General features: G+C 44.0%; 9 protein-coding genes across 9 annotated transcripts; 3 read left to right on the forward strand and 6 right to left on the reverse strand.

Moving 5' to 3' along the window:
- Positions 1-1,833: 1,833 nt before the first annotated feature.
- FPOAC1_007563 (uncharacterized protein) lies at positions 1,834-2,928 on the forward strand (the record flags this gene model as incomplete). Its single annotated transcript, XM_044852015.1, has 1 exon — positions 1,834-2,928. One exon carries the CDS (start codon positions 1,834-1,836, stop codon positions 2,926-2,928), a length of 1,095 nt encoding a protein of 364 aa, XP_044704685.1.
- A 494-nt stretch (positions 2,929-3,422) lies between these two features.
- On the reverse strand, positions 3,423-3,863 carry FPOAC1_007564 (uncharacterized protein; the record flags this gene model as incomplete). The annotated part of the gene is made up of 1 exon (XM_044852016.1): positions 3,423-3,863. The coding sequence occupies one exon, from the start codon at positions 3,861-3,863 to the stop codon at positions 3,423-3,425; it is 441 nt and encodes a 146-aa protein (XP_044704686.1).
- A 59-nt stretch (positions 3,864-3,922) lies between these two features.
- Positions 3,923-5,098, reverse strand: FPOAC1_007565 (uncharacterized protein; the record flags this gene model as incomplete). The annotated part of the gene is made up of 1 exon (XM_044852017.1): positions 3,923-5,098. The coding sequence occupies one exon, from the start codon at positions 5,096-5,098 to the stop codon at positions 3,923-3,925; it is 1,176 nt and encodes a 391-aa protein (XP_044704687.1).
- A 636-nt stretch (positions 5,099-5,734) lies between these two features.
- On the reverse strand, positions 5,735-6,870 carry FPOAC1_007566 (uncharacterized protein; the record flags this gene model as incomplete). Its single annotated transcript, XM_044852018.1, has 4 exons — positions 5,735-5,817; positions 6,115-6,350; positions 6,400-6,568; positions 6,621-6,870. The coding sequence occupies 4 exons, from the start codon at positions 6,868-6,870 to the stop codon at positions 5,735-5,737; spliced, it is 738 nt and encodes a 245-aa protein (XP_044704688.1).
- Positions 6,871-7,501: 631 nt separating this feature from the next.
- On the forward strand, positions 7,502-9,285 carry FPOAC1_007567 (uncharacterized protein; the record flags this gene model as incomplete). The annotated part of the gene is made up of 5 exons (XM_044852019.1): positions 7,502-7,729; positions 7,783-8,081; positions 8,130-8,298; positions 8,349-8,517; positions 8,570-9,285. 5 exons carry the CDS (start codon positions 7,502-7,504, stop codon positions 9,283-9,285), a joined length of 1,581 nt encoding a protein of 526 aa, XP_044704689.1.
- Positions 9,286-9,702: 417 nt separating this feature from the next.
- On the forward strand, positions 9,703-10,296 carry FPOAC1_007568 (uncharacterized protein; the record flags this gene model as incomplete). Its single annotated transcript, XM_044852020.1, has 1 exon — positions 9,703-10,296. The coding sequence occupies one exon, from the start codon at positions 9,703-9,705 to the stop codon at positions 10,294-10,296; it is 594 nt and encodes a 197-aa protein (XP_044704690.1).
- Positions 10,297-13,153: 2,857 nt separating this feature from the next.
- On the reverse strand, positions 13,154-13,642 carry FPOAC1_007569 (uncharacterized protein; the record flags this gene model as incomplete). Its single annotated transcript, XM_044852021.1, has 1 exon — positions 13,154-13,642. One exon carries the CDS (start codon positions 13,640-13,642, stop codon positions 13,154-13,156), a length of 489 nt encoding a protein of 162 aa, XP_044704691.1.
- A 266-nt stretch (positions 13,643-13,908) lies between these two features.
- Positions 13,909-15,894, reverse strand: FPOAC1_007570 (uncharacterized protein; the record flags this gene model as incomplete). Its single annotated transcript, XM_044852022.1, has 2 exons — positions 13,909-14,744; positions 14,796-15,894. 2 exons carry the CDS (start codon positions 15,892-15,894, stop codon positions 13,909-13,911), a joined length of 1,935 nt encoding a protein of 644 aa, XP_044704692.1.
- A 465-nt stretch (positions 15,895-16,359) lies between these two features.
- FPOAC1_007571 (uncharacterized protein) lies at positions 16,360-17,261 on the reverse strand (the record flags this gene model as incomplete). The annotated part of the gene is made up of 5 exons (XM_044852023.1): positions 16,360-16,571; positions 16,623-16,787; positions 16,846-16,959; positions 17,006-17,142; positions 17,191-17,261. 5 exons carry the CDS (start codon positions 17,259-17,261, stop codon positions 16,360-16,362), a joined length of 699 nt encoding a protein of 232 aa, XP_044704693.1.
- Positions 17,262-17,504: the final 243 nt, after the last annotated feature.

Raw genomic sequence — 17,504 nt, forward strand, 5'->3', positions numbered from 1 at the left:
GACTAGGCGACAGGGCTGTTCGCCGCCATGGTCGTCTTGTCGTCATTTTTACTTGTTCCAGTTGGCGTCTGAATGGAGAGGGAATGAAAACTTGGATGATGAAGAGAAAGAGAAAGAGAAGAACAAGAGAAGAGATGAGGGGGGTGATAAAAGTGGCACTATTGAGAACAAAGAAACCAATGTTGTGAGTATTAGATACCTCATAACTCACAATGACTAGGTGTACTGCTGGGTATACAGTACTTGCACCAAAACGACTACACGCAAAAACATCATCTCACGGCCCCAGCATCCTTCTCTTTTATGTCTTTCTTTTGCTTCCAACTCCTGTCGCAGCATCCTTTCCTGTGCAACTGATTCTGTATTTTCTCAACTTATCACTGCATTTCGACGATGGCTGTATATATATTTTCTCTGAGAACGGATGGCACTCAGGTGTCTCACCAATGAGGAGCTACCCAACCCGCCAAGGGAAACCAGAAAAAACGATCTGCACCGTCATTGGTACCGGAAAGCGGCAAACACAACGACGCGGTGCTAGCCTGCAAACAACCGTTGTTTCCGAGGCAATATGTTGGCTTCGACCTTGGTGGTCCTGGTTGTGGGCTATGAGCTGGCTCAGCCATATTGAATAGCAGATCCCGGCGCGGTCGGAGGCTATGAGGGGGGTCTCACGGCGAGTGAGAGGGGAAATAATTCCTATTTGTCGTTGGTATCCGGTGACGAGGACGTTGTTGCGTTTTGTGGAAGCAAACGCGCGGTCATGTGACCAACGCGCAATTATTCACCACCTTTATTAGGAACAGCGGCTCAGTGAATTCTCCATTCCGGGCGATGGCTGCTATGATTTTTTAACAAGTTGAAATAATTCAGAGTCTCGCTGGCACGCCTTGAGGTCTATGCACTCCTACAATCGCTCACATTTCTCTTATAACAGATACGGTGGTCCTTGATGAGTTGACGAATACGTCCCAGATAAATACTTGAATATCTACGGCCGCCGTCGTAGGCTGGCAAAGTTTTCATAAGCAGGGGTTCCTGGCTAAACCGCTATTGAAGCTGGCGTCACTTGTTTCTCTATTCATTTCTTTAACTTGAACAATTAACCTAAGGGGGGAGTCCAGAGACTAAACTAGCATTCAACTGGTCTATAAATTATTTCCTGATCAAAATGATAGGATATAAAAGATAATACTACATTTGGGCTTATTTGCTGACCTAAACTTAGTTTTATGTCTCATCTTGTCCAGTTAATTATTAGACATTGATAAAAATATATCATTCTACACTGTAACCTCCAGGGTAATAAGACAATTCTAGGTACTTAAATTAAAAATACTTCTCCAAATTATTATATTAGTAGTTGTACGAATCAAGTCTGCACTTATAGAATGAGGTTGTTGTCTTAATGAGTACTAATAAAATCGCGGTTGTATTGAAACCACTGTAGGGTATGTATACAGTTGAGCCTTCGTGGAGACGATTGGTGGAGCAGGGTTTAGCAATACTCGGTAAGAAACACAGCGATACAAGTCGCTAAGATGCTAGAAATGGTCAAGCTCATGGTAGAAAGTTGAATAGGTAGTCTCGAGTCGACTAACCAGGTTATATTGACCCGTTAAACCCGAGGCGTCATGTAGAAAGTACACACTACCTCTTTGACCATTCATATCTAGCCAGCCACCAAGTACCTGATACTCTCTACTCATTTTCTTTGTTCCCCCAAACCACCATAACCCTTTGACAATTTTACTTCAACCCGTTATCTTTTACTCCTTCATCATCACAACCATCTATCCATTCTTCCACTAACTCATTACTGCTGATTCTACAATGCCTGAACCCTCTTTTTGGGATCTCTTTTCCGCACGTGGGCCGTCCGGCCCTCTGGTTCTACGACGTTCCAGTCCATACAATCATTTTCATGTCTTTCGTATTCTCCGCCTCATCTTCTGGACCTGGTTCACCATCCTCAACCTCTTCTTTTTTGGGGAGGTGTTTGGCATCAGATACGTGTTGTACAAGTCTCTCATCATTGAACGTCAATCAAGGATTCTCTCTTCGACATTATCTCCAGATGTTATTCCCATGTCAACACAAATCCTGCACGATCACGCCACATGGCGCGAAACTCTTGTGCCTATCCTCACCACCGTTTACAAAATTAGGCCGGAAACGCTGCTCCCAGTTCTCGATGAACAACTAGGCGAAATCAGAAGAGGTCTCGGAGAGTGGGACGGAGGGAGTCTCCCAGGGTATGAGTCAAAGCTGCGCGAGGATATGGTGGAAATACTCAGCAGCGTTCCTCGGTCCAAGACGTGGAAAGATTTGTCAAGCGAAGCAGCTGTGCTTTTGGCTGGCGGATCACCTCGCTACTACGCTTGGCGGATACGCCATGACAGTACGCCAAATGACAAAGTCAAGAGTCTTTATGTGTACTGGGCCGAGACAAAGCAAAAAAACTTTGCCGTACTTGAACATCTCGAGACGTTGGACGCTGGTTTCCGACGTTTGCAAGACCTTGAGAAGATTCTGATGCGGGCGCGTGAAGCGTTGCTCGCACAAAAAGGAAAAATCAAGAGGAAAAGAGGTTTAACAGTTAAATCGGACCCCAAGTTTTTAGATGCAGTCAATTTTACACTGGAACAAATCACACCCCAGACAACCGCCCTGGGGCATGCTATCTCACGGGCTGTCACCACGTTTCACACACTCCACGCGAACATCTCCCGACAGGAGAGTCTATGGGCGCAGCACACAAACGGAATATGGGGAGTTATTGAGGCTGATGTGCCGGATGTTTTGGAATCTCAGGCTGACCAAGGAGAAGCGGCTTGGCGTTCAATTAGGGATGAGCCGGATGAAGCATGGGTTCGGAAAAACGAAGAGAGGCTCGCGGGTGTGGAGATGGGTTACTTGAGAGCGTGATAGTTACAAAGTGTTCAAGTTGCATGACTTTTGAATTTTGAATTTTGATAGTTGATTGAATTATGAATTATTATAAATTGGCCAATTCGATTATCTAGGAAGCTGGTGACGCTGTTACCTTGACATGAATAATAAAGTCTCTAAAATAATGTGTGGTTAATATCTTGATATATCAGTGCTTCTTTCGTATCCGTTTCTTGCCTCTTATATCGTTGGATGAGCCGCACCAAGATCACATGCGCAAAAATATATAGATGAGGCCCGTTATGGTAGTGCCGAGTTGTGTGGATTAACTGTAAATACGATATACATTCATCATTCATAACTTAGGGTCGCACATATGAGCATTTGCTGCCAACAGTAATCTCATCACTATTTCTCGTTACTCTGACCAAACACAAGACCGACCCATTCAAAATGCTTCCTAGAGAAGTTTAAGAGTAGAAATTGCCAATTTCATGTCTTGGTTACACCTGCCTGTCATCACTACTATTTCATGTAAACACAAATTCATGTACCCTTTTTCTCCACTGCTCATCCCATTCCGCCCAGGCGTAGAAGTGGTGAAACATCTCCTTCGTTTGCGACCGGATCAAGCGATCTTCATTCTGTAATAAACTGACTTGGTCGAGTGGATGCTTCATCTGTTTAATAGTCTTGGTGCCGCTGTCAAACCGAACCCATGAGACCGGGTTCGAGAGCTCATGGATGAGGGCTTGCATATTGTCTAACTCCCCACATGCATCACGAATATCGAAGATTACCTCCATGATCAGCCTGATTTGCTCAGAAAGTACGCCTAGCACTACGTCTGGCAGCATCTGCGCGGCAGTCCTGTTCTCTGGTGAAGTGGTAGGCATATGGGGCATGATCGTTTGAAGCCATCCGTCCTCTTCAGCCTCGTAGACGCCAGCTTGTTTTGAGAGTGCCACCATTTGCTTTTTGTTGGGTGATTTTCGAGGCGTAAGTCCCGAAGTATACATTTGAAATCAACTCATAAAAAGACACAGTTTTGTGCCACCATTTGCATCGCAGCCACATATAAGCCCACCACGCTTCTCGCAACCATAAACACTTCGGGCTCGATAGAAGGATAGGGAGGTCCAAGTTTCGCCGGGGTACGTCTGGCGGTGCGTTCAAAGTGTTGTTGCAAATCGAAGGTATTTTCCGTCCACAAGGCATAACAGGCTGGGTAAATAAAGTCATCATCTGACAATCGAGAGCATTTTGAGAGAAAGGCGCAGGACCCGCCCATCCAGCGATCGGCTTTGAAGCGCTTCGAATAAAACTGGAGAACCCATTCCGCCATCGGTGTAAGTTTTGCTGGTAGTCGATGGGAGTAATGACTCGGGGTTATATTAACACGATGGAAGAATGGGTCATTCTGTTCGACGGTAATGCTCTCCAATGTCTGTTCAAGACTGGAGAGAGCGTCAAGTGTGCCGCCGCACCAGAAAGTCTGATATACCCTCCACCACGGTAAATCGGAGTCAAGATCCATGGTGAGCCAATCCCTAGGTAGCCAAGCGATATATCCCCAAGCCTTTTGAGCGGCCTCAGCATGTACGTCGACAAGTCGTTCCGCATCAAGGACCTTCTCATACGACACAAGATTCATGCGTGGTATGTCAGATCTCTGCGTTGCGTCTTTGATGTCAGATGCGGTAGAGTGGCTGAGCCTGCGGACTAGCTCAACTACACCGAGACGAGTAGTTCCAAAAGGGGAATCGAGAGTGTTCAAGCCGGCAGGTAGAGAAGAAGTTTTGTCAGCGACTAAAGTGAGTCTAGGGAGGATATTATGGACACGGCGAGAGAAGTTGATGGCCATTGCATCAAGTTGGATTACTTCGATGACAGGCGGCGTAGAATGTTGACCGAACAAGATGAGTCGTGCCATTAGCGCTAACATCAAACCAAGGATGACGTGGGATAAATAAAAGTTCCTGGCCCAGCGATGACCTGCAGTTTCTGAGAGATTGACTTTGGACAGTCCGATTATCTCGCTGTCAGATGCCATGTTTGGTGTCGAATTGCTGGTCACTGTTGTAGCGCTGGATCCACCGAGGGGATGTCCATCGTCACTGTCACTATCGGTCTCTTCTCCATGATCATGATGGTCACCGGAGTCGTGACCGAAGTCTCGCAGTCTTTCACTTCGTCTGGGACTCATTTCGGATAATCACAGATGGTAAAGATGATGAAAGAGAAGGGTTTCCAAGTGCGAAAGAAAAACATGAAAGAAAAACATGATTTCTTTGTTTGTTTGCGCGTTGAAAAAGACTAGTTCTTATTGGTTGGGGTGTTTGGTTGTTGGTAGTGCAGACCAGATGGACGTGCTTTATCCGAATACGAAGCAGCCAAGTAGTGTCAGCCCTCGTATCAAAGGATTGTGCAAATGGGGGTTCCTTCTTGACCCGAGGATTCTTGATGACCAAATACAATGCTCAGGGATGTCAAGACAAGATTCAACTTTTTACCGGAATATAGTGGATGACCGCGTATAAACCTTGTCAGTTTTGTACCAATCGTCTTATACGCATTTACTCCCTCTCAGCCGATGTGGTAATAGGTACTCCACCGGAGCAACCAGTGAACTTTGAATCAAAGGCGAGAGTCATGTCATCAACGTACGTACGTATACAACGATTATCGCTTGGAGCACAAGCAGGGAGATGATGCGGGTGTTGCAGGTCCTCAGATACAGATGATATCCGAGGTCAAAGAGCGCAAACAAGACATTTTCGCGTCAAACCAGCGAGACTAAATCGGTTCATGAATTCGATAACAGTGAGGGCATGCCTTAACTCTAGTTCATGCCAGAGCTGAAGTCGCGCGGCAAACAGCCAGTGAGGGTTTCGCAGTCTTGCTCACGCTGCAGGTAATGGAGAGCTGCAGATATGACAGTCCGCGATTGTCAATGATCCAGAGAGAGTGAGGCGTAGACGGAAAAGAGTGGAAGACACAAGATCGTTGAGACGGGAGGAAAGAAGCACTAAAAGACTATCAGATAGTTAAGATGAGATCTATAAAGTATTGTTTATAAAGTATGTATTGCATGATCTCGAGATGTGTAACCAGTGAAGCCCAAGATAATAAAGACTAATAACTAGATAGCATTCTGCGACAAAAGACTTGACTCCCGAAAATACTTGACCACTGCATGATTCGAAGGCTAAAATCCCTTACGATTCAATTTCGCGATCAAAACCTCGTTCCGATCACGATATTGCATTGTTCCGTCCTGGAAGGACTGCAACAGTCCTTCAAGCTTATGCTGAACGGGATCTAACGATTCCAATGACGACGGCTTCCATAGCAGACGAACAGCAAAGAGTAGCATGCCACCGAGTCCTCCAATTTTAAAGGCAGAGGATGACACCTCGTGTGGGACAGCAAAGGCAAGGATGGAGCACGCCACCGTCCTAGTAATGGAGTTAGCTAAGTGCAATACAAAGATCAGAGTGCCCTCACCATGCGATCAGGGCGGCTGGAGAGTTGGTTCTCTTTTCAGACTTTTCCTGCTCTTTGATCTTGTCAAGGTTCTCGATCAGATTCTTCAGATCCTCGACCGCGGTGTCTTGTGCAATCTTCAAGCGCCACATATTCCTCCTCGCTTCCAAGCCATCACGGGTAGAAAGCTCTGGGAGGAGGTTAACAAGAGTTCGGGCTACAGGCATCATGATTTCACGTACCTTGGCACATGCCATTCTCGTTGAGCTCAGTAATGGAGGTCGGAAGCCGTTCCAGATAATTAAAATACTTATTCATTTGATAGTTTGCGGATCGCCTGTCGGCCTCAAACAGCACGTAGACACTGTACGTGGCCCGGTACGCAGAGAGTTCATTCCAGAATGCCACACCAGAGCTACCTCTGGCTTGGACAGTTTGGTGTGAGCTGACAAGGGCGGTACTGTCGCCTACTGCATGATTATCGCAATCCATTGTGCTTTTCTGTTGTTGATGGTTACGGAGGGAGATGATGTTGTAAGGAGCTTAATTCCCTTGTGAGAGCGGCTGAGTTGGATTTATTAAAGGCCTGCGACAAACAAAGAAATGTTTTTTGTGCCTGAGGCCCCGTTGCGTCAGCCTTGATTTGGCATGTGCCCTGATTAGTTGCTTGGCTATGCCGCCTTTCTTTGTTGGCAACAAAGACGACAAAGATTGCGCCCAGCTCATGTCTCAAAGTGCAGGCTGTGGTTACACAGAATGATACATGTCTCCCTCAATAGGTTCGCTTACAGATAGGTACATGGGACAGCAGTCAGCATGTTTACAGTGGACCACCAAAAAGGGGGTCCTTGACAATCTCAGTCGCCGCTACGCCTTGTCTCTTTGCCGCGACGTCTCATAGAGTCTGGTTAAGTCAAAGTTTATAAACCTCACGTTCTGGCCATCCATAGGAATCTAAAGCTCTGCAAGTTCCCCCTGAACTCCTGAGCCCAACTTATTAGGTTCGCAATCTGCTTATCATTGTCTTGTTTTATCCGAATACTCTGCAAGACTCGCTTCTCAGAAAATCTTTCACCAGCCCAACTTTCTGGTCTGTTCCTTGGCTTTCGCCTGATAATCGACTATGGAAGCCAAGACCTCTATGGATCTTGAGCACCAGGACTTCCCAGTCACCGCCCGTCTGCAAGTTTGGCACTACAGTGAGCGCGGACGATGCCCCCAGTTCAACCGCGAACTTGCCCGTCTGTTCTCCCCCCAGGCTCTTGGGGGCTTGAATTCCTGGATGGCTCGTCCAGCTAAAGTGGTGGAACCAGCTGGCATCTCAATTCGAGACCACTACGTCCCTGTAGAGGTAAGTCTGTCTATCGCCCTTCCGTATCTACTCCCTGTGCGATGCTGATGTAGAAGGTCGATTTTGTACACCGCATCGCTACATACAACCGCCCTATAGGGAACCCCGAATCTGGAGTTCGTGATATCTTCAAGAAGTTTGCTCCACCGATCGTATACGACTACTTCATCTCCATTATACAAAGTCCCCCTCATGCGATGTGTATCCATGCACTAGCTAACGGCGAAGCGATCGCTGATAAGCATATCAAGATGAAGTATACACACGCCTTTTTCTTCGTTCCACTGGAGCTTCGGCTGAAGCGCTTCATCAAGCCTTCAGTGATATACCAGGAGGATGTGATCAGGAACATGTGAGGATGAATTGTATACTGTTTGAACAAGTTGATAACGTGGAACAGATTGCACGCAGGGGTTAACTCTCTCCCTGTGCTAGGAGCCTTGATCCTGGCTTACATGGCGTATCAGGGAGGGCGGATCCCAAAGGGAAGTGACCTCCTCACTAACTCCAAGACCATTTTGAATGGGCTTTCTTCTCAACTACCCTGGTTGAAATCTATTCTCGACAGTGTAGGTGGCTCAACCATATGCAGAACGACAGTATTAACATTTATGAAAAGCTTGGGCCTGCTGATGAGGAAGGCTCACTCGGTACCCAGGAGCTCGGAAAGACTCATATTGGCAGTGAATCGCTCGCTCTCCTCGATGATGCATCAGCCTCGTCCAACAGACTTCGCAACCTCACCAACGGTTTTCAAACTAGACTCGGAAGATCACCACACAGCCAAGGTAGGTCCTTGAGCTTTGCTCCCTTACATCCATAGCTAACGTGCCTCATTAGGCCTTACTAATCAGGGTATCCTCGAAGCGATGGGAGACCTGCGGGAAGCTAGATTGCATTTCTCTGACTACCAAAATGCCATGGTTAACCTCAACGGGGGAGAAATCGCCAAGTGGTTCCAGAAGGCTGACGGCCACCAAAAGGCTGCAATCGAAGCAGGGCTCAATACGATCGGATTCGCGGCACTTGCTTCCTTCAACCTGTTCCACAAACCATTCGCTAGCTTTCTCGCTACTGTGGTAACTGAACTCCCTTCGCTAAGCGGTATACCTCCAAATGATGTTGCTCCAACAGTCGGACTTGTAGGTGCTGTTGCTTCTGCACATGCTACCTATGGTCAGTACACGGAGATGAACAAGTCGCTCGCCATCCTTAACGACGTGCAAAATGCGGCTAATGATGGAAAAGCTGCTTTCAACGAATTCTTCAAGGAACTCCTTCAGACTCAAGCTGCCCTGGCCTTGGATTACATGGAGAAGGCGATGCGGTTACCTATGGAATGCATGGGATACCATGAGCTGAATCAGGCCTTCAAGATGTTAGGGGCCGATTTGAAGTTTCTGGGTACCGACGAATACCGTGACACCATTGTGCAAGAAAGGATTGAGGATCTTTTGAAGGCAGGTAAGCTTCTGCACGATGCTTACCAGGCGACTATGGATGCTATGAATGTGGTTGCAGATACTGTAGGAGTTGCAGAAGAGTACAGAGAGTAGGGATCAGGTCAAGATACAGGTAATAGATAGGAGTTAGTCTTTTATCCCCATTGGGCGAAGGTTTAGAATTAAGTTTGTATTTAGTAACTAGCGGCGTACCTCTAATGTGTTATTGAAACTGGATTAACATTCTACTGCTTTAGCTATCTCTGTGAGAATATCTAACTCCGTGTAGGGTTATCTTTGCAGGACTACAATAAGCGAGGGAGCTATTGGCCTGAATAATGGGCCACTAATGCACCTTCAGCTTACCTGCATGAAGTTGAGCGGGGTAGCAATTAGGTAGTGTGGCTTCTGCAAATTGTTTCTGAACTCTTGAACCGAAGCCATATCTACCCGTTTTATATCATGTCTGACCCGGAGTAAATCGCAGTCGAACAAGCCATCCTGGGCAGTATTCAGGATGGCCACGTCGAAATGCCAAATCAGATGTTCAAAGTCGCTCATCGTCACTTCATTCGATACAGAAGACTTCAAGAGATGCCCGATCTCGACAAAGCGATCAGCATGGCTACCGAAGCTGTCAAAATAACACCAAAAGATCGCCCAAATCAAACGGCGCGACTAATCAATCTTTCTGTCTACTGGCATGAGGATTTCCCGGCGAGCGATTCGACAAATGTTCAAGGTCTTAGGAATTCTATCCAAACTTCAAGGGACGCCATTGCTGCTCTTCCTCATACTTACCAACATCGAGGGACCCTTCTCGACCAAATTTCAACAAAGCTGGGGCAGCTATTCATGCAGACAAGAGAGGTCAGCGTGATCGAAGAGAACATAAAGAACCAGCGCGAGGCCATAAATGTGACACCAGTCAATCATCCCAAGCACCTCCTCTTTCTTGCAAACTTGGCCGGTCCCATTACTGCCCGATATCAGGCCCTTGGAAAAAGAGAAGATCTTGACGATGCTATCGACATCTGCTGGCAGGACGTGGCACAGACGGATAACAGCTCCCCCTATGCTCTCGGACGACTGTGCAATCTTTCCATCACCCTGAGTGACAGATGAAATGACACCAGTAGAGCACAACAGGAAGGACCATGATTTTCAGGGTCCTGGGAGTTCCATCTCCGTACTTTGCCACTCTCAACATGCGCTGGCAGCGCCTCACCTGAACTCATCATTCACAGGAATCTCGCAGTCCTTGAGGATTCGTTTATGGGTGAGAGGTCCACGAGCGGCTGGGACTTTTCGCTCTGAATAGGAGACGACAGGCCGCATCAAGCTCGGGTCGTCGCACAGACACAAAAAGTCCGAAGGCTTAGCGTCTGAATCCGGCATTCATAGGGCCAGCCCCTGTTATTTTTGAAAACATCTCCACTGTATCTTACAGACAACACTAGGGCTGACAAGGCCGTACCTTTGTTTGGGGGCCTTGGTAGATCTCATTCTCCACGGAAGGTCGAGCTTTGGACAATATCCACGGTTCGATGCTCCGTACCTAGAGCAGTAGTTAGAGTTTCCACCAATCGTCTTCTCGGTGAATGATGATTTGTCTGGATAATCTCCCGAGGACTATCCCTGCGGGCAAAGACCGTCCCGAGAATTGAAAGCCACTGCGACCAACTGGTTTGACCTCGAAACTAAACATGGCAGGAGAGGTGTTTACGATCTACAGTAATCCCAGTCTAGTCGACCAACTGTAAGAACGGTTTATCGGATATAAGGTTCATCTGCATCTACACGGCTTCGCATACCTGGCAATGAGGATTATCTATTTACGTCAAATAAAGCACGTAATAGTAGACAATTCCAGCATTGATAATGGCGTATCATGATTACCATCGGGCAGCTGCCCTGTCATGTTTACATTGGGAAACTAACTCTTTCTTTATTCTATTGAATCTAGCTTATCATACTTCCGCTTCTCCCCTCGGTTTATAACCGCAGCTTGGGCTTCGACAGCAGAACAGTGCTGATAGCCCATTAACTGCATAATGATCCGTTTAGGGAAGCTTGCGTATGGTTTAAATGGAACTTGGATATGCTGGATCGTCGGCCACACAACGCTCTCCATTTCAAGTGTCGGCTGGTTAAGTGCCTCGAGGAGTTCGTAGGGTATGTCGGCTTGGAAAATGTGTGCAATTGTTGTGTCGGACCTGCGGGTCACAAGCAACCGCGCCTCGGAAACGTTAGTGGAATGGGCGAAAGAGGGAAAAAGGAGATGTACTCACATTAAAGGTCTTCGGATGTGGCGTTTGGGGCCTGCTCCATTGAAATTGGGCCAAAGACAATAAAACACATACAAAGTACGGATCCTCAGCCCACAGCGAGGGGGTAACATTATGCAATCTGCTTTTATTAGGTGATTTTTAAGGTATAAGTCCTAAAGTATATATATAAAATTAACTTATAAAAAAATATAGTTTTTAAACTTAAATATTAATATAAATCTAGTTTAAAAGTATATATTATAACTTATAAAATTAAAATTATAATAATTACTATAAAAATTTTTATTCTTTTTAAAAATTAATTATTAAATATTTTTTTATTAATATTAATATTAATAAAATTATATAATTATATAATTATTATATAAAATAATAAACTTTAAAGTTTTTATTAATTTTAATTATTTATTAAATTAAAAAATTATTTATAAAAGTTTAATTTTTATAATTAATTTTACTTTTAAAGAAAGAAATTAATTAAAGAAATTTAATACCTTTTATAATCTTTTTTATTTTTTATAATCTTTTAAGCTTTTATTTAAGCTTTTTTAATTTTTTTAAGGTTTTTAATAAAAATCAATTTATTTATATAAATTAACTTATTAATAATTCTTTATATTTAAAGTTCTTTTAAGACTAGGTTTTTTAATTAAAATATAACTTATATAATATAATATAAGCTATAATTTATAAAGAAAGCTTTAATTATATTAAATAAATAGTAATAACTTTTTCTTTTTATAACTTTAATTAATAACTTATTAAAGATATTTACTAAGATAAAAGTTAATTAATTCTAGCCCTTTATTATAAATAGTTAATTACTTTTATAAGTCTTATATAATATAATATTAGCTAATATTAAGATTAATAAGAATAGCTATTTAAATAAAATATATTTTAATACTATTAAGGAAACTATTAAATATTATAAAAATATAAAGTAATTATATATAAAAGCTATTAACCTTTATATAATAAAGAAAAGAAATAATTTTATAAAGATTAAATTAATAGCTTTTATTTATAAACTAAATATTATAATTATATTTAATAAAAAAAAGAAAATAAAATTAAAATAATTATAAAAACTTAAAAAGAAGCTTATAAGAAAGTTAAAAGCTAAGCTATTTAAAGTATAGAATATATTCTTAGAGATACTTAATATATTAATTATATATAATAATTAGTTTAATTAATTAGAAAAGTATATAATAATAGTAATTAAAGCCTTAAAGGTATAACTATTAGAAAAAGTTAAATAATAAAGCTTAAAGCTAAAGGCTTAATATAAATAATTTAATTAATTAATCTTTAAATTCTATTCTTATTATAAGAGATTTATAATATTATTAACTAGGGATTTATAATCTTTAATATATTACTTCTATTAATACCTAGGGTTAAGATATTATTAATATATATAATTATTAAATTATTATCTTTATCTTTTAATTTTTAAAATAATCTTTAAAATAATCTTTAATAAAAAGAATAAATTATTAATAATTTATAAGGTATTTAATAAAAGTAATATTATTTTATAAAAAGTTTATTAAATTAGAATTTATTATATTAAGAATTCTATAAAGTTAAAAAAAGAAAGTTCTAGGGAAAAAAGGAAAAAGCTTATAATTAACGCTATAGCTTTTAACACAATAAAATTCAACACAATAGTTACGCAATCTGCGTTAATAAATTCTCGATACGGGACAATTACCGCGACGGACCGGATGCAATCTTGGCGTCAGCGCTCGTTGCCGCTCCCGGGTAACATAGTTGTAGTGGTAATAACCAACAATCGGCGGCTGTTGAACAGTGGTTGTGCGCGCCTGGAAGATATCGCAGTCTGGAAAATGAACGGCGCGCCCGGCGAAGATGAAAGGAGGCAGGCCATCTACTTTCTCCAAAGGGCTATCTTTATGATGCAGTAAGTGACCAACACATATTGACTTGTAAATCGGCATGGGGACTTTTGCTAGGCCGCGGGAATACAGTGTGAGGTGCTTGTCGGCGTCGATCGAGGGTGATGGAGAGGGAGGTAGAATGGAGTCAAGGTGCTGGAAATGACAGTTTAGGAGTTGCAGATGCTGTGACGTCCAGAATAGAGGATGTGCGGCAAACCGTGGATTTTCGATGCTCAGTCTGTGCAGGGACTTTGGTGTTGGTTGTTGCATCATGGTTGGTGCATCTCATGCGATGGATTTGTAGGTCAAGATGTGACGCGTCGCGTTGAAGTGCAAAGAAAGGGGATGGAGCCACTTATTTCCGATATGCTCAGCGAGCCAATAACGTTAGTTTTGATTTGTGCGACCAAATGACTTTTATACACAATTCAATTCGAGGTTAAATACCAGACCATGTTAAAGATATTGTAGGTAAAGCACTTAGAGGCACGACTGTGGAGGATATAGGGTCCAAGTAATATTACTAATTGCACCTAGTCTCAGATAATATATACTGGAATTCGACTTGCATAAGCATCACTCTTGCTAATGTGCAAATCCATCTTATGGAAATCATGCAGTTGTAACCAACACAGCATACGAAACACAAGCGTGCACCAGACTTCGTTGATTTCGTTCGGCTCATGCCTGTGGATATGCTTGAAGTTGACATCGCGTGTGTCTGAAGCGGCCGAGTCTTTTCTGGCTCTCGCATACTTGCCAAGAAGGCTGTGTTGGTTCACAATCTGGACAACAGTACCCCGTATACGAGAAAAGTACATTTGTATCAGTAGGCTTTCCCTTTCATCCGCTGACGCCGAGTCAATGTCATGGATGGTGATAGGTACATCGCCCAATGCCTCTTCGGTCGTCTCATTGTTGACTTTATCGTTAGACTCAGTCTTCTCGTGCAGGATGCTCATGACCTCTTGGATATGAACACGCACGACCTTTTTGACCATTGACAAACTTGGTTTGCTCATATTTCCAAAGTACTCGTCGCACAACTCGATCCCGCTGCGAAGATGGTTGAGGCCGTTGACCAATGTGGCTCCGTTGGTGTCTTCGCCAAATACATCTAGTGTTGATCCCTCGCTCCGCACCAGTGGGAACTTCTTGTCTTTTTCTGCCCATTCAAGTATTCTCTTTACTTGTTCGCTGCCAGTCAGAGACTGTTCTCGTAGAAGCCGCAATGAAGTGATGTATTCCGCCAGTAGCGTTGGTAGAGAGAAGGTACTAGGGTCCCAGAAGAAGACTGTCGGGTTTGGAAGCATACGAAATACAGTATCCTTCACGTGTAACATTTCCCCAACCATGCCGAGGATTTCAAATGGAACTATCTGGTCAGCATCCAGTCGTCTACTTCATTCGATCTCAAACAACTTACCGGCGAAGAGGTGGCTGTGACGAGCCTGATCCGTGTTTTTGCGGAAGTAGTTGACCGTATTAATATCACAACCAAATACCACCAATGTCTTTGCTATCTCAGCAAGACTTCCCAATTGGAGACTTTCGGCGCCTTTAGCCTCGTCTGCGTATACCTTGCGCTCTTGGTAGAATATCGTCGGCGCCATACCGAAACACAGCTGCTTGACGTTGTAGCTGGGTACAATGCGGTTTTTCTCAAACCAAGTCGGGCCTTGCTTTTGAAAATTGAAGCATATACCAAGGCCATCTGTGTACGAGCCGTAGAGTACAAAGCCGTTCCCCTGGGCACGGTACTGGTCATTGTTCAAGTCAAACTGCCTCCAATGGATACCTAACATGGCAGCAATCTCGACAATGTGAGATATTGTGGTGGTGGCATAAGGTTTTGCAAAGTCTTTGGGCATGCTGTCCCACGTACGTCTCTTTCTTTGCATACAGACGAGCAGGGAGTGGTGAGCATCAGGACTCTCTGGGGGTACTGGGCTATCAAGTGGCGGGCGAGGACCAGTTGCCTTGCGCCATTCTCCTGATTTCTTGCCCTGCCATTCGCGAGATTCCTTTTCCATCCGAACAATGGCCATGAGAAGAGCGCACCAAGTAGCTTTCTCATTGTCAGCCGTATGCACAACTTGCTGTGTGCTCTTTTTATAATTGTCATCATATTCCTTGACAGTATCGGTGTATTTGAAGTTGGCGTTACTACCATCCAACCTAATTATTTTTCTGTTTTCATCCTTGGCCAGAGCATCATCGCCCAGAGGGCCTCTGGTATTGCTCGGTTTCGCGACAAAGATGACAGGAGTCTCAAATTGTACCTCGAAGCGAAATTCAGTCCAGACCATTTGACGACGAGCAAATTGAGACCATTTCCCTATGACGGCCTCGCTGCAAGATGTGAAGCCGGTAGCGGTCGCAAGATATTGCTGGAGAGCCTGGAGGATGGCTATGACGAAGGCTAAGACAGAGATGACGAGTGCAACAACCGCGACAATTAATTCAGTATTGTCATCGTTGCCTTGCCCGCTTGAGCTCGGGTCTGGCACAGCTGTAGAGGACATGATGGTCTAGTTCGAGTTTGAGGACGCAGTTGGGAACGCGTGAGTATCAACGATGTCAAATATTTGAGACGGCGAGGCGCCTCTGGGTTCAAAGACCGAGTGCACACGGCGATGGCTGGAATGAGGCTGGCTGAAATTTGCTGAGATGATCTGACTTGCTAGTCGGTCTGACCCCTTTGACGTTGCAGGACTGACCCTCTACGCACGGAGCTTCCCGCTGGCGCTTAATGTCAGCATGAGCCAGTCTATCCAATGGCGTTTGTATATTTGGCACTGAAGATGCGACACTTTGTTCTAGTGTGGGTATTGTGCAGGGGTCAAGGTGGAGTTTGATCAAGCTATAACCAAAGAAAATCATGAATATTAACGATAATCCTTGAGTACATACAGAGTAGGTCTGGTGTGACTGAGTGTTGACCTATCCTTGTCCAATAGTCTACCCAATACCCCAATTTCTCCACTCCCTCACCTGTCTCCTGCCAACGCTACATTCTGTGAGCTTCTAGCGCCAGTGATGGCCTCAAAATACTTGGACCCCATATCCTCCACAGTCGTCCCTCCAATTGCTTTACCCACAATATGTCCGACGAGTTCAGCGTGTGTCACAACCCCCAGTCGAATTGCATCGTGCATCAAGTCAAACAAATCGTGTTGAGAAACTCCACGAAGGATGCGCTCTGTGGCCGCATGAGCAATGACGCCTCAAGACTGACTATACGTAAACTTACTTTTCATAGCAAAATCTCTACCCTTTCGGATTTTAATGTCATACTTTTTCAGTTCTGTCTTGTTATACCGCGTCTTGACCCCGATTTCGTGCCCGAGGCTGGTTATGGTGTAGTCGAGACCCCCTCTGATGTTCTGGAAATTGAAGTATCGTTCAGGAATTGATTCTGGCAACGAGTTTGGAGTAAGTACATATCAAGAGTTTTGAGCTTCAGTTATCCTTACCTCGGCCTTTTTCCTTTGCGGCGATTATCGCATCTTCGTTGATGACCTCAAGACCTAACTCTACCGCATTAACCTGGGCTTGCTGTAGGATTTCGCGGATAGCGCCATCATCCTCTAACTGTTGTGAGCTTTATGTGACCGTAGAGCGTTGGCATCTCACTGTATATTACGATGCCCTTCTCAAAGCGAGATTCACCCGAGTAACAAATGAGAAAAAATACATCAACGAAACCTATAAGCCGAATCTTGCCGTCCCAGCGTGAGCCATCCACAAGTATGTCCCATGGGTGAATATCGCTGATAGCAAATGAGTTTATGTAAGTAAAGACAAGAGGTCTGACATACTAGTCACATTCGAGAGTTTTGAGCTTGACTGATCTGTCAAATGTTTCAAGAACACGGTGGTAGGATGCCATGGTCAGGATGATTGTCCATGGAAGAGTTAGATGTGATCGAGCATTCAAGTATTTGAGCGTGCAATATAAGTTGTTACGACAAATGTGCGATAATAACCGCTTCAGTATCCATCTCGTGTAGACATGAACAGTCGCTCTCAGACCTCTTTGTTGGCTGAACAGCCGTGAAGCTCCATAAGCAGATGTAACCCTAGATCCAATCAAGCCCGTCTTGGGCGGGGACGAGGTTGCTCAGCTCATGCA

This window comes from Fusarium poae, chromosome 3 (assembly GCF_019609905.1).
Source record: "Fusarium poae strain DAOMC 252244 chromosome 3, whole genome shotgun sequence".
NCBI classification, from domain to species: Eukaryota; Fungi; Ascomycota; class Sordariomycetes; order Hypocreales; family Nectriaceae; genus Fusarium; species Fusarium poae.